This window comes from Prionailurus bengalensis, chromosome B2 (assembly GCF_016509475.1).
Source record: "Prionailurus bengalensis isolate Pbe53 chromosome B2, Fcat_Pben_1.1_paternal_pri, whole genome shotgun sequence".
NCBI classification, from domain to species: Eukaryota; Metazoa; Chordata; class Mammalia; order Carnivora; family Felidae; genus Prionailurus; species Prionailurus bengalensis.
The window spans coordinates 97,840,596-97,858,718 of record NC_057349.1 but is presented as its reverse complement, the minus strand read 5'-3'; the positions used below and the strand labels follow the sequence as shown (position 1 = coordinate 97,858,718).

Below are 18,123 nucleotides of genomic sequence, written 5' to 3'. Positions count from 1 at the left end.
GGGGAAGACTGTACTTGAGAAGATGTTATTTTTTTAATTTATGTATTTTGAGAGAGAGAGACAGAAAGAGAGAGAGAATATGAATCTCAAGCAAGTTCTGTGCTGTCAGCGTAGAGTCCAACGTAGGACTCAATCCCACAAACCATGAGATCATGACCTGAGCCGAAATCAAGAGACAGATATTAAACCAACTGATTCACCCAGGCATCCTGAAACTTTATTTATAAGATGTTAAGTATTGAGCATTATGAACCCTAGAAAAAGAAGCATTTAGTGGGAGCTTAAAGTTTACAAGAATTTCCAGTAGTAATTCAGGTGATTTTCACCCCATTTATTCATGCTCCACATAAGCTCTGTGGCCAAAGAGACTGTCCAGAAAGCCATTTATAAATGCAACTGCTTAAAGTGAGAGTCATTCAGGCTCTGTCCCTTTGCCCAGGAAGAGCAGCCTCAGTGCTGGGTATCACAGCTTGCCAGAGAAAAGAATGTATGTAAGGAGTATACCAGCCTCTGCACAGAAAACCCCTTTTCACAGCTATGTCAATTTTCCTTTACTGTTGTCAACGCTAAAAGGATCCAGACAGCCATTCTCTCAATGAATGACAGTTCAGACTGCAGGCTCTTTTAAAGGTAAGAATAAAGATCCCTGCAGACGAAGAATTCTTGAGGCTGGCATATTGTAACCAAAGAGTAGACTACAGTCACAAGTGCAAGTAACAGGGTATATTCTCCATGCAATACCTACAGATTCATATTTATCATACATTATACTGCCTAACACAGAAATATCTACATCAAGAAAAAGATCATGACATAAATAGCCTACATTGTCTGTATTTGGTCAGAATTAGTTCTATTCCCCAACATGAATATGTAACAGATCACAGCATTCAAATATTAGTTCAACAAGTATCAAAGATTTGCTCCTTTTGGAAAGCAGCCTAAATATAAATTCTAAATGGCCTCCAGCACTAGATCCTGCTGTTTTCACACTAGTATACCACTGTTTCTTTTTAGTTCTGGATCATCACGTATCTCTTACTAGGGCCACTTTGTGGAAAGAATATTAGAATGCGGAAAAATTCTTTCTTGATGTTTTCCATTCTTTATCTCCAAGTAGTTTAAAACTAAATACTGGGCTGTTCCCTAATGGGGTCTCCAAATGTCAAAAGGTGAAGATGAATGAAGGAGCTTGTGAACTTAGGCATCTTTTGACCTCAAAACTACAGTGAGGTCAAGGCTGCTTTCCCACTGAGAGGAGACCCACGTCAGATACAGGAGGGCTCCATGGAAGCTCAGCGTTGCAACCACCACACTAGCTCACAGACAACTCCACTGCCAATTTCAAAGTATGTGCACCACGCTTTATAGAGAAGAAAGTGCCCTTCACATCCCAGTAGCTGGCACTCGTAAAAAGGTATTGTTCTCTTTTCTTTTCCAGATAGACCCACAGATCAAAGGATTTTACACATAGTCTAAGATGAATGACGTGTGTGTGAAACACCCAGCCCTCCAAAGAAGCACCTCTCCACGGCTCTCCAGAAGGACTGTCAACTGGACAGAGCCGTTCCGTTTACTCCACAACTACACAACTGCAATTTAGGGCCACGTGACACTCAGTTTAGGCAGGAAAGGAGTTTGGAGAACACCATGGCGACTTGTTTTAAAAAAAAAAAAAAAAAAAAGCCAAACCAAGAAAGCTATTCTAGAACAACTCTTGGGAAGCTGGGGTACTTCATTTGGGAGAAGAGAGGTCTGAGGTTGTGACTTCAGGCCTGTTCTGTGAATTTAAGAGTCTTCAATAAAGTGATAGACACAAGATAAGTTTAAAGGTAAATATACTTCAGGTCACATGTGCTCCTGGCAGTTTAGAAGAACAATTCATTCCAAAGCAATATGGAAATCCTACACCTAGAAACCAGATTCCCTCAAAGACCCCATCGTCTTTAGGATGCTTTTTCTCTTGCTCTGATCACATTGAGCTAGTTTACTTTCAGGACATTTTTGGTGGCTTTTCATTTTTAAATGAAGAAATATCTTCTCAAAAGAAACTCCCCAAAATGTTGTGAGAAAAAGGTGACTAAACGATCCTAAAGCTCCATTAGGGCGTAACAATAAAATGCATTATCCCAAAAGTGGTTATTTATTATTCAAATAATAATTCATTAAACATGTTTTTAAAATGTAAGTATTTAAATCTCCCTTAAAATATTTTTATACAATCTTTTAGAATTATACATATACAAGAAAGGTCTGCTATTCAACTAAAAAGAAAACCTACACTTGAAAAATTACACAAAAATTGATACTACATTTTCTCCTGAACTCTTTTCAACAAATTAGAATGTGGGTCTCCTTTACAACTCTACCAAAATTAAAATTTACTTGTGTCATTAGAAGCCACAATCACATTCCACTTCTTAAAGGAAAACAAACTATCTATTCTTCTAAAAGCCAAATGTCTCTATTTCTCAAGGCAAAATCTTCACAGTCTGATTCTGGTACTGAACTGGCTGGCATGCAAGTGTGTCACCCTATTTAGCTTCCATTACAGTCTTTTTACCATCTCAAGGGCTATTAAATGACTGAAAACAGATGTCTGAGTCCCATTAGGGGCCCGCTTATGCCTGGGAAAGCTGAGAAGCTGCAGCACCGCAACACTCTTGACACTCCCCTTTCTACAACTACCTCGTGAGCTGCAGTGAGTTCACCATAGGGGACCCTTGTAATTCCTTCACCAGGGCAGAGGGTTAAACAAGGCTCCGGGTTTTTATGGCTTTGAATCGCATTTCCCTTTTACACCATTTAAAGAAGGGTGTAAGGAGCTTACTGAGGTTTTTTAAAAAGAGGAGCTGGGGCACAGAACAGACAGAGCTCTTGAACATGGGTAGGGTCTGGAGGCACAAACCTGTCAGCAGAATACCCCAGTGCTCATGTTACTTAAGGAGAGTTTTGGGGCAAGCTTGTGTATTTCTGCTATGCTGGCTTCAGTTCAGAGCACTTCCTATTTTTTTCTACTTAGAGAAAATTAGGGAAAACTATCACGGTTCAAGCCATTCAGGAAATATGGATTTTGGGTCCAGCTGTGTGACCTTCAGCAAACTACTTAGCCTTTCTGGGCTCTGTGCTTACTCTTCTATCAATCAGTATGTTTACCTAATTACACCATACATATTTCAGCCCACTGCAGTTTTACAAGCACTTCCATATACTTCGGTGCATTTGATACTTAGAATAACCCTGTGATAGGTAACAAAGGGGCTATTCTACTCATTTTTATAAGAGTGGAAATTGAGGCTCAGAAGCTAAGTGGCACACCCCTGACAGTGGCCAGAAACTAGCAGAAGTGAAACTGAACCCTTGATTTCTGATTTTAATAAAATGCTTTTCTTACCACATCATGTTATATGATCCTTCTGGTTCCAACAGTATTAAAATGCCACAATTCAAAAAAATCTCTTCCCCCTTTTGCAACTCACGTCACTGTTAGGAACCTGACCTCACTTACGCGTTGAGGAACAAGAAGCACATGACCAAGTGCTCTCTTTCTCATTCACATAAAAACGGTTTCCAATGTAATCTTTTGCTCTCTAAATGCTTGTATGCTGAACGCTAACTCATAAACATGATTAGTCCTATGGTGAAGAATCTAACAGATCTTGTTTTGTTTTTTTTTTTTTTTTTTTTAATGTTTATTTTTGAGAGAGACAGAGTGCAAACAGGGGAGGGGCAGAGAGAGAGAGGGAGACACAGAATCCGAAGCAGGCTCCAGGCTCTGAGTTGTCAGCACAGAGCCCGACACGGGGCTCGAACTCACAGACCTCAGTGAGATCATGACCTGAGCTGAAGTCAGATGCTTAACTGACTGAGCCACCCAGGCGCCCCTAACAGATCTTGCTTTTGGTGGAAATACTTATGCATGAAAGATTCCAGAATATATATTCTACAGTTAAATTAGAAGTACCTGTGAATTGTTGCTTCACTGGAAAAAGATGAAGAAACCATAACATGGAAGATCGACAAAGGTGGTGTTGGACCTGAGCATCTAAGAATGTCTTCTGGCTGGGTCCTTAACCTTGAAGTTTGTGTGACCAAAGGTCTCCCTTCCTCCCCCCTTTCCATTCTATCCTCATCCATCCATCAAGTAGGGAGACCTGTGTCATAGGTAAGTGAGGATGACTAGATACAAAAAAAGAAAAAAAGAATAGAATGAAATATCTGAATATGTGTATGTTCTTTTTACTGGCAGTAAAATTCCTGAGCTGTCAGCAAACTGCGGAGAGGGGCACCTGATGGCCCTGTCTGACTTGGAGATGAACAGGTTGGGAGCCATGTACCGTGTACCACTGCTCCATGGTTCTCGATTTCTCAATGTGGAGTAAAGTTCAAAGTAAATAAAAGTCAGCCTCCCCCCAATTAACCACACTTTGTTATTAAATGCCATAGCATTGGGCACTGACCTGCTTTGCCCACTTCCCCTTTCCTCAGTGATCCTTCAGCCTGGCACCCAGCTCTGAGATGAGGCCTGCTTAGCACCAGTGAAGTTCCCCACGTTCAAACCAACAACATTCTGTGTGGAGATGAGGGAATCAAAATTAAAATCCAACCCATCGGCATCCATGAGTTCACTACGGATAATGGACTCCATGTCGCACTCCAAGCTCCCATTGAACATGTCCAGGTCCAAGTCGCTGGGGAACTTCTCGTGGCCCACGACGGGAAGGTTTGCACTAGCTGAGTACAAGGAGGAGCCTGAGAGAGAGTCCGAGAGGGTTTGCATAGACTGGCTGACAGGAGATTGTTGCTGGTGTTTGACTGACCCAAGGCTGCTGGAGTCGCTCAAGCCCATGTTGCTGACAGAATTCGACAAGGCACGGCTGCCACCGAGAGCGCCCTGGGTTTGGTGCTGGTGGTGGAGCAAGTTCTGATTGACCAAACTCCCCTGGTTAGGCTGGGCAGCAAAGGACATCATTGGGTCATTTCGAAGCATCACGTTCCGGCGGGAGTTCTGGGCAGACACAGCGGTGCTGGCCTGAGACATCAAGGGGTCTGACTGGGTCATCATGACATCGCTGTGGCTGAGTGAGTCTGAAGTGAGCAGGTCCTGGAGTGTCTGGTTGCCATAGTGTGACATGGAAGAGAAGGTAGCTGGCTTGTTCTCTTGGATGGTCTGCATGGGAGACTGGCGCAGGGAATTCAGAGACGAGGGTCCAAACACCGTGCTATTGAAGGAGCTGGTTGGAGAGCCCAGGCCGGAGCCCTTGGCGGTGTATGGGAAGCTAGAGCTCCGCTGCATGAGCCCTCCGGTGGGCGATGGCTGGGACGATGGGAGTGTGATGTTATCCAGCAGGTCATCCATGAGGTTGTCAGAGAGCCCATCATTCAGATTCATGGTGCCCGCCATGTCAGTCAGCCGTGGTAGTTCCACGGTGCATGGCTTACTTACAGAGGGTGACAGGCTAGCTGAGCTGCTGTAGAGCATGGGGGAGAGCGGTGCATCATCATCCTGGACGTCATCCAACTCCGTGCTTGCCAAGATGGGTGACAGGCGGCCACTGACCGTGCTGGCATTGGAATTGGTGCGTGAGCGGAAGTCGGTCCACGCATCCAGCTCGTCACTGCTGCGTGACGTGGGGCTGCCAGGCCACTTGGAGAGCTGGGAGGGACTGTCATCTGCTGACTCGGGGGCTGTCTGCAGGGCTGCCTTCTTCTTGGCTGCACGGCCACGACTCTTGGTATACTTGTTGCTGTTGTCCATGGAGACAGCCCGCCGCCGGGGTGCCTTCCCGCTCTTCCCCCCATCAGGGTTGATGATCCACCAAGAGCTCTTGCCAGTCCCCTCATTCTGGACCCGCATGAAACGGCTGTGCAGTGACAGGTTGTGCCGAATAGAATTCTGTGGAGAGAATGGAAAATGCAGAATATGAGACAAAATGGACCAAAACTAAGCAGCCAGAAGTAATCAGACTTATTTTTAAAAGCCTCCTTAGTTTTTGGAGGATTAAAAAGAAAAAAAAAAAGATAAACATTTGTATGATATGCTCCCCACCCAGCTCGGAACAATGACAACATTGTAAATGGCCAATTGTGGTATTTAGGAGGTGGGAGATGGTTTCATATCCAGGAGATGCTGGAAATGTATATGCTCAATGACATTGTTTTCCCCAAATTCCTAAGTTTTGTTGTCCTTTTCTAGAATACTATTTCCTACACTGAAGTTCACACTTGTATAATTTTATTACCACAGCACTCTTCCATTTTGCAACAAACCTCCCTGGCTCTCTAAGGGTAATTAATCACTCAAGGGGCTACTCTATTTTCTTATGGTTCCCTCCTCCACTAGTATAAAGGCAGCATCTACCTTTTCTTAATCACTACTATAAACTCAACTGGTGTGAATTGTTACCTATCCTTTCTATAACTCCCATCTCTTCCTGCCATAATTTCATACCTGTCTGCCAGGTATAAAAAAAAAAATGGTGGGGTGTTTATGTGGCTCCGTGGGTTAAGCATCCAACTCTTGATTTCAGCTCAGGTCATGATCTCATGGTTCATGAGATCGAGCTCCATGTCGGGCTCTGAGCTGATGGTGTGGAGCCTGCTTGGGATATTTTCTCTCTCTCTCTCTCTCTCTCTCTCTCTCTCTCTCTCTCTCTCTTCCTCTTCCTCTTCCTCTCCCTCTGCCCCTTCTGTGCTCACACTCTTGTTCTCTCTCAAAATAAACATTAAAAAAAAAAAAAGAAGAAGAAAATGGTAGAGTAAAATTTGCTGAGTTGACAGAAATAGGCAAGTTGCCCATTCAGAACAATTTCAAGTAATTTATATAGATATTTCCCTTCCAGGCAATGCAGTCTGAGCATAGTAACTTCCTTCCAAAGAGTTCAGTCTGGAAAGGAGGGAAAAAGTAACTTGACAGTAGAGAAACAAACACTATCTCAGGTTATCGAGGTCAACATCAATAGGGCTAAGTCATGTTGATATGTACTCTTGATATGATACGATGAAAATGGTACCCTCTTTTGTAGTCTTCCTTCTAAAAACCGTCACCCCAGTCTAACTATGAGAAAAACATCAGACAAATACCAATTAAGGGACATTTAAAAAATGTCTGTTGCATACTCTTCCCAACTGTCAGACCCACAAGGAATCTAAGGAAGAACGATGATTAAATGTAACGTAGCAACCTGGACAGGATGCTGGAACAGAAAAAGGACATTAGGTAAAAATGAGGGAGATCTGAATAACGTATGGACTTCAGTTCATAATAAGGTATTAATATTAGTTCATTAGTTGTGGCAAATGTACTAAACTTTAAGGTAAGATGTTAACAACGGGAAACTTGATGTTGCGATATGAGAACTCTGCAGTTTTCCAACTTTTCTGTACATTTAAAACTATTTCATATTAAAGGATTAAAAAAAAGAGCAAAATATCTTTAAAATCCTAACAACTGCAGCCATCTTGCAAGATCTTCCTCTCAGCTTGGTAGATAAGCTTGGTTGGCTGGGATGACCTAGATCCAGTCCTATCTCTGCAATGATCAACCATGTGACCTTGAGCAAATCATTTAATCCGTCTGCAACAACTTCACTTCTCTATCTTCATTATAGCCATAACAACATCCAAACCATCCTTCCCTGACAGGGATGATGTAAGAATGATATATGGTAATATGCTTTAGGAACTGATCACTCTACCAAGTCAGGGTGTTCTTATTGCTATTATAAAACACAGAGTCCATGGTGGGGAGAGCTCATCACCTGATGCGGGCTCATTCTAATCTATAAAATGCCTCATGTGCAGTAAAAGAGAGGAGTTGATGGTCTTCTCCACATCTGGAACAGAAACTACAGGACAGATGAGTTTTTACTCACAAGTTAAAGACAAAAAGTATTGCCTTGTGCAGTATATGAAATACAAACAATCCTAGAAGTTCCCATAGTTTTTAAAAAATTGGCAATCATCACTGTATTTATGTAGAAGATACAAATACATGTGTTCTACCAGAATGTTTTTAGAACGCAGAAAGTGGGCAGGATTTTACCATAAGTAACTCAAAATACTCAGTGATTCCCATGTATGTGTTCCTATGTAAGGAGGGCCTGCAGTTCAGGTTGGGCAATGAACATGAACAACCACGGGTCATAAGTTGGCATTTCTATGATATGCCCATAAAGACATAGTTGAGAGAAAAAAACAGGCAACATAGTGAGTATAAGACGAATGTTGCCCAGGAGACTATATACTCTGATTCCCGTTTACTCTTCTGGTTTTTAAAAGAATAATGGAAACCAATTTGACAATAAATTTCATATTAAAAAAAAAAATAATAAATAAATAAATAAATAAATAAATAACTAAAATAATGGCATGTCTACTAATGGTTCAGAAATTGTTTCTTTAAAAAGTAAAACCCTTTATAAAACAGATTCAAAGCACGTTCTTAAAATTCACTCTGTAGGGTTCAAAAAGCAGGCAGGTGCAAGGTGGTTCTACAATCTGAGTACTCAAATGACTAGATATATTAAATGAAAAACTTAAACTTCTTGGTGAAAACAGGAAGGTTCTGAAGCTATATGGGAGCAATGTGGAACCCTGGCCAGGCCCCTTTGCTCTAGGTTTTGGAATGAGTTCATATAACACCTAGGATTAATAATGACCAATCTTAAGTATCCTGTTATCCCCTCTTTAAAAAGCACTTGAGGGGGAGGGAGTGTGCCTGGATGGCTTAGTCTGTAACATCAGACTCTTGATTTCGACTGAGGTCATGATCTCATGGTTCCGGAGTTTGACCCCGACATGGGCTGCTATCAGCACAGAGTCTGCTTGGGATTCTTTCTTTCTCCCTCTCTCTCTGCCCCTTCGCCATTCATGGGTGCATTCTCTCTGAAAATAAATAAACTTAAAAAAAAAAAAAAAGCACTTAGAGAATAGTATTTTTTAAATGTATTTTTATTTTCACCAATTCCAAACCAACTACAAAAAAAAAAAAGGAACACTTTACAGAATTCCAAAATGCCCTACATGAACTTTCTAATAGTCATCTATTACTACAACTCTAAACTTCAACAATGTATATGTATAATTTAACAAAATTTCAAGCTACAGTTGGCTAAAATTTGGAGACAGAAATTAAGCTTCTGTAAGGACATGTGGTAAAGGGGCTGGAATACCCACATTTAGGACCAGAAGCACAGGACAAGATGTCAGGGCCCAGAGCCCTGATCTCAAGGGTGAAGAAATGAGAACCTGCCTAATTAGAGCACTGCCAGTTACTGAGCCATAGCTTTTAAATTCATGGTCTCTAATCCTTATAATAAACCTGCAAAGTTGGTATCAGTGCTCTCATCATCTATATGAGGGCTCAGGCTGAGAGATATTAAATAACTTACACCAGGGTCACACTGCCTATATAACCCAAAGTGAAATTTGTTTTCCGTACTCAAATCCAATGCTTTTACTATATAACCTTTCACAGGTTTGTCACCAAATTATTTAGAAGTCATCGTTTAACCTATTTCTGTTAACATTTTAAAGAAACATTTAATAAAGAACAAGGATATAAAAGCACAACTTTATTACTGTAATTCTGTTTATGAAATAGGGATAATAATTTGATGGGTCTTTCCTAAATTAAAAATAAACCTTTTTTTAAAGAAAGTCTTTCAGAAGAACTGACAAGAAAGTGAAGGCTCACACAGCCCATGTTTGTGTTTCTTTACTAAGGAGGCCATGATAGCATTCCTTCTAGGGAGAGGGCAATGGTCACCATACCAACCAATGTTAACTGTCCTTAGGTTCTGAAACAAAACCTGACTTATTAAATCGGTGACTAGCTTCAGTTTCCACTCTTTGCTCTACTCTTGTTTTAGAGATTATTACTAGCAGAATGCATGCCCTTAGGCATATTACCTACACAACACTCAGACAGGTTTTTCAGGTTATATGACCAAGACAACACAATGCCACCACCAATGTGACAGTCCCCTATCTCAGGAGCCTCTACACATATAGGCTGGCCAGCTTCCCATTTATAAAATCCAAAGGCCAATAAATATGGTCCTTCTGTCCATTTCCAGTTCAAATGCTCCCTCATCCTAACAAGGTGGATTCCAGAAATAGATTCTGGTTTTCTTACAGGTCATGATTCTAATCAGTAGTTTCTCTACCTACATTTTGGGAAAGCAGGAAAAGGTAAATAAATAAATAAATAAATGCCAGATAAAATGTCAGGAGTATGATGTTTCCCCACACCTTCCCTGATAACAAAAGTTAATGGTGATATGACTTCTGTAAGATTTCAAAGGGATGATACTCCTTCAAGTCAGTCCCAGAAATGAGAAGTGGGATTTCTAAAAACAGGCCAACTGTAAAATCTCATGATCTATCATTTAAGTTCTCTAAAGACCTCTATATTATGGTCTGTAAATTAGTTTCCGGTGTACTGTATTTTATTTATTTATTTTTTAAAGTTTATTTATCCTTTTTATAATCTCCTCACCCAACGTGGGGCTCAAACTCACAACCTGGAAATCAAGAGTCGCGTGCTCTTCCAACTGAGCCAGCCAGGTGCCTCCCTACTTGTGTGTATTTTAAACTATAAAAACCGCCATTAAAAATATTCTATAGTTTTCCACTAATTCATATACCATACAAAACAGTTTATATTTCTAGGATTTTACATTAGTTTGTGGATTGGGAGCTGACGTAAAGGAAGAATGGCTGGGGTGCCTGGGTGGCTCGGTCGGTTGAGCGTCTGACTTTGGCTCAGGTCATGATCTCACAGCTCTGTGAGTTTGAGCCCTGCATCGGGCTCTGTGCTGACAGCTTGGAGCCTCCTTCGGATTCTGTGTCTCCCTCTCTCTCTGCCCCTAACCTACTTGCATTCTGTCTCTGTCTCTCTCAAAAATAAAATAAAACATTAAAAAAAAAAAAAAAAAGAAGAATGGTGTGACAAGACTAGAATTAACTTTTCTAATACTTTGTAAGGCAAGCCATTGTTAATTGGCTGAAGTACTAAGGATGTGTTTTCCTTAATGTTAACTTGATAAGGTAAATATTAATAACCAAAAGTCCTATTGCTAGAGCACAGGCCATTCTATCATCACACTTACTAAAGGAGCCACGAAGCTACACTACAACCTCAACCCCAAATCATGTGAATAGTTCTGGTTATTTAAGTTCACTACTAAGAAATCCAGATACTGGAAATTATAGGAAAGCAAACATTTTCTAGGAAGAAACTTTAGTGTCAGGGACAAATATACCAGTTTTTTTTCCAACCTGCCCAAAGATTTAGAGAATCCTTAAAGCATCTCTAACACAATGTGTCTGAAGAGAGAGCAGAGAGAAGAATACTCTTCATCCCATTTTATGTCAATGCTCTCTTTTACAAAATGATTTACACCCAAGCAAGCTTGGGACAGAAATGCTTTAGATGCTTTCGATGGAGTTAAATAGGAAGAGATCTGGAAAACCTGTGTCCTGTGTGATTGCAGCTGTATTTAGTGGCCTAATCCTTCAAGGAGGTATGTGCAGAAGGTGTGTGAAGGAGGTAGTATGAAGGAACTCGATTTCACACTCTGGGCTGTGGCCCACAGTCAGCATGAGATTTCTTTGCTTGGTTCTCCTTGAAGAAATTAGCATAAAGATGACTGTACTTATCAGAATCTGGTAATTATTTTTCTTGCTCTCCTGAAAGGCAGTTTCCTACTGTAAGATACATTTATTACTAATATTAAAGTGCACATGGTCACTACATATATGCCAACTGATTGTGAAGACACATGGACCCAGAACAGATTAGGTTAGGTGTCCAAGAGAAGCTGCCTGAAATGACCAAGTATTCCCCACTGGAACTTTACAAAGTGGATAATTCACACACACAATTTAAGGTGGCTAATGGAGGTGGGGCAGCATGATGTTGAAGGAGGAGTACAGACTCTGATGTCAGTCAGGTCCGAGCTAGAATCCTGGCTCTGACATTCGTCCAATGACCTTGGGCAACTGAGTGAACCTCAGATGCCCCTTTCACAAAATGAGGATAAAATTACCCTCTCTGCCTAACTCTAGGATCTTCGGGAAGGTTAAATGAAATTGCGCATGCAAAGTACTCACTGAAGTGCCAAGCACAAAAGAGGCTCTCAACTGTCAAATCCCACATACGGAAGCAGTGACATCAGAAACGTTCACTTACTGTTTTCCGAGCATCGTATAATTTAAGCCAAAAGGTGAGAGGGCGGCTCCTTCCAGGAAGATTTCAGACTCTTAAAAGTATTTCAAAGGTGCTGTGTCAGTCAGGAGTGACTGGTAATTTCCTAACTGTTGCTACCCTATGTCCACTCCAGCCCCTTCCAACCCATGTTTACCTTGTGGAGACTGTCCACTAACCCAGACACCAGCTGCATGTGCTCCCCCTGGAACACAGAGAGGGTTTTGTCTGGAAGCAACATGTGGTATCAATTTATCTTTCTCAGCAACGGCAACAAGGAATCCACTGACTTTAAAAATAAAAAGGGAGTTGTGTAATTTAACTCTTAAAGGCCCCTGCCTACCTTCCATTTTATTTATTTATTTATTTTTTGAAGACAACCCCTCCCTCTCTTTTTTTGTGCTGTCTCAAAAGTAGCAAAATGAGAGCTATGGCTGTCAACCTCTAAGCCAGACCCATTGCTCCCCACCAGGCAGATTGCAGGCATCCACCTGGTCCTTCTAAGGGATTTCAGTGGGGACAATCTGCAAAAGATTGCTTTTAGACACAATATTCATCTACCTTACACATAGGACCAGCATTTCAAGTAGGTCTCACTGCTTTGACTTGTGGGCAATGACAATTCAGAATGAGGCTGCCAAATGCCTGAATTCTAATATATGCATCTCCTGAGCAGTCGATGATAAAGGTCACGTGAAAAGCCCAATGAAAACCACAAGTCACGAGGAGACCCAGGGGGCTGGGTGCCACTGCAGAGTAATGCAAAGATACAGCTTTAGGAGAGGGCCTGGGAAGTGGCCTTTGATTTATAATGACAGGCTCTTTCAAAGGCAGTTCTCTGGACAAGGCCCTGACTTCTCTTAAGTATTCATTCTTTCCCCTGGCTGCCCATTAGAATCACCTGGGGAGGCTTTACATACTCCTGCCCTACTCCCAGGGATTCTGATTCAATTGGTGTGGGTAAGGCTAAGGTAGAGGTGCATTTTTAAAGCTCCCCAGATTGTTCTGTGCAAGGAGAGCTGAGAATCACTGGAATTTCCCCCTTGCCTTTCCAGTGACTGAGACTCTGAGTCTAACCTAACCGTCCCTAGTCTTCCCAGGTTTGGGAAGCAGAATCAGTGTTTTCTAAGTTCAAGTTCCCACCACTTAGAAAATAAGGATGAGAACTGGGGCTATAGAATCAAGCTGTGATTATATGTGCAGAGTAAAACAGAGTAATTTTTCAGGCCACTGGGATCCAGATTATCTTTTTTCTTAGAAAGAAAAAAAAAAAAAAAGGCAAGGGAGACAGGGAAGAAGGGTCCTTGACCTTGTACAGCCTGTGGATGGTCATCTCATTCTGTCCTGTGCCACTTCTCCACCCAGCATGGATAGGCATGGACAGAAAAGAGGACATGTGGGCATTCACAAAACTAAGAATTGATAATAGGCTGAAGACAGGATGAGCTGGGACAGTAGCTAATCCCTATAATTTTCAGGAGCCTCCCTGAATTAGCATGCAATCTCATACAATCCCTTTCATAGACTATCCTTCAAGCAAAATGCCAAAAAGACAGACTGGGTAAAAATAACTACTGAAAAAGCCATACCCCAATCCTGAGGTACTTATCAGCTCCCATTGTTAAGACAGCAAAATATCACTTGATGAACTTCCTGAGGACATATTCAGTCTCAAAAATAATAATCACATATTCCATTTCTCATTCCTTCTCATTCCTCAACTGTGCAAAACACTACATCATTACACTCAGGGCAAAGATCCTTGAGTGGACATGGCAAAGAGCCAAGTAGTGCCGCCATCTGAGGGGCAAGTGAGGCTGGTCCTTCTTATTAGAAACTGGTAGAGTCTAGGTTTTAGCTAGCTTCCACTAGGTTTTCCACTAGATTTTATCTTCTTTGGGGCTAACCTGTTGTTCAAAAGCAAGTACACAAAGCATGATAGCATGAAACAGACTTGAAATCAGAAACAGTTATTATTTCTGACTATATGGAATACCAGCTGTAATAAGCAAGCAAGCCTTTTAGACAGAGAAGAAAACTTAAATAAACATTCACATAAAGCATTGCACAATCAACCCTGATGTGTAAGACAAGTCCCAGGCTAGCTCTACTCTTACTCTTGTTTAAAACACTAAGTTTAAACCATTAAGGGACTTATTTTAAAAAGACAATGTTCTAAAATAAATATTGTCAGGAACTTGGCTGAAGGATTAAATTTCCAGCTTGAAACAAGATTTCTGTTAAATTTGCTAACAATAATCCTCTACCCACAGAGACCTCCTTTGAAAATTAACGTTTGCTTCAAGTTTTCATGCAGTAAGTGACAGGTTCTGGTCTCTCACTAAACCGAATAAAATAATAGCAATCATCTGATAATCAGCATAATGAACCCATTCTTTACCCAAGCAAAATGAGACACATGAGGCTTTCTTAGAAGAGGAAGGGCTGGGCAGACAATCTGCCCTGCCTTCAAATGAAAAAAAGGAATCCTAGATAGGAAGAAAGTTCTCTCGAAGAGCATGAAAAAGACGGCTACTACTCTACTGCAGTCTTGTTGGATTTTCTATGTGGCTTTTATTTTCATATTAATTTTTTTTTTCATTTAGTAATCTTTTCAAGCTCTTCCACAGCTGTTTCTGTTCTTGGAGGGCAAGAGGGAACATTCCATTCCTTACAGCCAAACCTGCACTTCCGGCACAAAGAGAACCCTGGCAGCCTTGCAACCTCTGCCCACACCCACTGTCGGCAGCACCCTGCCCCTCCCCATGAGCCCTCCTGCTTCCAATCCCCTGCCCATCCTTCTCCCCAGACTGAGGGAGAAGCAGTTAAAGGCATGCAGTCAATAGAATTACAATCCCCAGAAAGCAGGTTAAAGTTATAGCCTTTGGCAGCTCCTGCTCTCTTTCTCCAAGCTTCTTCCCTGATGTTGTTACTGAATCCATTTCCCTTTCCCACACGGGCACACACTATGTCAATTCCCTGTGGAGACCATGCACAGCTAGCTACACGAAATGGATGCCTCAAAGGGTTAAACACCATGAAGTTACAGAACATTCTTGAAATGGACTCCACAGAGTAGAACAAAGCAGAACAGAAATAGTTTTACTATTAACATAATTTTCACTTAGATTAAAAAACAATAAAGCTACAAGTTTTTCCAGTTTGAAAATTTATTGTGGGTGGAAACAGAATAAAAAGGCATTGGAAATACATGACCAGAATTCAGGAATACATCAGAGTTTAATAATCACTTTCATGGCATTATATAAGTGATCAGAGCAGAAGTTCAGTAAAAAGTAAACTGGGGAAAATGGAGAGGGCTGTGAAACCCATCTAGTAACACGCAGCCTTAACTTTATAGTGAAAGAAACAAAGGGCCAAAGAGATACAAGGGAGTACCTGAAGTCAATCAGCTAGTAAGTGGACGCCACGCTGAGACAAACTCTGATCTCCTGGCCTTAAGGTAGAACAGTAATACCCAGAAACAACATCGGTTCCAATGTCTGGATTACCACACCGGTTAAAGGGATGAAGTGCAGGGAGCACAAAGCATGGGTAGGTAGTATCTTCTACCCACCCATCCAGCCAGCCACCAAGCCATCCAACTTCAGTCTGCCTTGTTTTATAATTTGAGGAGAACGTGTCTCCCCAAACACATATAGAACTCTTCACAACCAGACACCATGTCTTATTATAGCTTTAGCACCCAGCATGAGGCCTGGTACATAGTAGGTGTTCAAAAAAATATTTGTTTCATCAGTGAATTGGTGAAAAGGGGCAACAGCCACAAAACAAACCTGAATTATACTTGGCAATGTTATAAAACATGAGCTCAATGACCAATCCTCACGTGAGTGAAGATGGAAATAAGCATCCACTGTAAAATGTGAAGTAGCAAGTCTCCCCTTTGAGTATTAACTTCAATTATACAATCCAATTTCCAAAAACAAGATGACAGCCTAATTAGTAGATTTACGGTTCTCTGTAATAAGAGATGCTAAGAAGGGCAACATGACAGTGTGTGAGCTACTTGGAGGAGCAAGGGCTTGGCACAAAGGTGTCATGTCCATCTAGGGAGAAGAGCTGACTCCTTACCTGCCTTGAGATGCTACAGGGCCTCATTCTTGGTAATGAGGTTGGCCCAGAGCCCTCAGAGGCAGACTCAAAATCATAGATAACACACTCTGGTACTAAGTCTCCTCCAAGGCACATCCAAAGAAAAACAAGAACAGAAAAATCCAAAAGAAGAGTCTACTTCACCTGCAATCTGAAAGAACTTAATGTATTTGACATCTACCAAGGCCAAGTCTCTGTGCTTGACAAACCTAATCTCACTTATTTTCACGACAAGCCTGTCAGGAGGAAACTGAGGTACAGAAAATTTAAGTAGCTTGTCTGGTGGTGCTAGTAATCAAGCCCAAGGCTAACTCCAGAGTGCAGCTCTCACCACGTCCATATATGTTTCCCTCTGACATCACCAAACTGCCTAAGGAGAGAGGCACCACTAACAGGTGACCAAGGAACATGAAGGAACAAGAACAAAAATCTATGTTACTGAATGACATGTTCCCATCTCTAAGTTTCTGCACATGGTCCCTAGGATTATGAAAAGAAGGGAAAGAGTGGAAGAATGACTAGCTATGAAGTCAGCCTTGTTGAAACCAGATCATGTTTAGAAATGACACCTTTTTTCTCATATATACCCCAAAACAGACACTACTGGCATGTCCTAACCTGACCTGGGATCACCTCTTTTAGGGAACCAAACAAGATTACTGCCATAAACTATTAAGTATCCAGGTCTTCCTCGGTGGCACGTCTGGTGGCTTCTGTGCTCAGAGAGCATTAACCCATTAGTGAGTCAAGTCAGTATTACCTGGCCGTCCTTGGCAGACCTATTCAGGCTCTGAAACAGCTGGCACTGTGCTGTGGATCCTCAAGCCAGAGACATCAGGCAAAGCCAGAGCAAATGTCTGCTTTGTCCTGACCTTGCCATTACGAGGCTTAATCTGAAACAGGGACTCAGCTCTATACTATTTTAAACATGTAATTAGTTTATTATAGAGCCAGAAAAGATTAGCTTTCTTTAAATCTATGTGAGTTTTAAAATATGCCTTTGCCTGCCAACTGACAGCATGATCAGGATGCTTCTGTTTAACCTCAATCAAACACTGGTAGAAAACTGCTTTAAGTTTGTATATGCATGCTATTTTATTATTTGTCTTCTGGCAACAAAAGCTGCAGAAACAGAAATCACTGACAATGCCTGCAAGCACATTAAAGGGATGGCTGTGGAGGTGCTGAGTGGGTGAGTTAAACAGCTTGAGTTTGTCATCTGAAATCCAGGAAAACTGCTTTTCTGTTCTTGGTTTACAATCCCTTCCTTCACATGAAATTCACTGGCTTTAGCGGCACACATACAAACACAACTGTTTCCAGCTCTTCAGATGTTATGGCTCAGAAAAACAATTCTTTTTCATCTTGTTATTTCAAGGCCAACGGATTACTTTTAGGTAGCACCGAAATATATGCCAACGTGTGGGCACAGTCACACAGCTAAGCACAGGCCCACACCCTGGAAAGACCAGGAGGGGTAGAGGCACATTTTTCAGCTAGGGAAGGAAAAAGTTTGGGCTAGGGTTTACAGAACAGACAAGTGTATATGTATGTGGAAGCAGGCTATCTTCCAAATGTCAATGTTAGTTTTTCTGATAGTCATCAAAAATCAAGACGATACTGGTAAAAAGCAGAAGACAAAAAAAGTAAATGCCACCCGACAGAATATCTCATGTCGGCTACTGCAAAGAAAACAACTGATGGACTTTCTCTTTACAGGAATAAAGAACGCAGCAGACAATTCTGCAAAGTGACTCAGGTCTACAGTACCCTTCTCTTTCCTTTCCACAGCCCAA

The 18,123-nt window shown here is 41.5% G+C and overlaps 1 protein-coding gene across 1 annotated transcript in view; it reads right to left on the bottom strand.

The window, feature by feature from the left end:
* Window positions 1-18,123, bottom strand: part of FOXO3 (forkhead box O3) — a 126,754-nt gene that overhangs the window by 14,900 nt on the left and 93,731 nt on the right. The window contains exon 3 of the mRNA XM_043592065.1: window positions 4,461-5,896. Within this exon, the coding sequence (XP_043448000.1) occupies window positions 4,496-5,896 (1,401 nt within the window). The 3' untranslated portion in view covers window positions 4,461-4,495. The remainder of the gene's footprint in view (window positions 1-4,460; window positions 5,897-18,123) is intronic.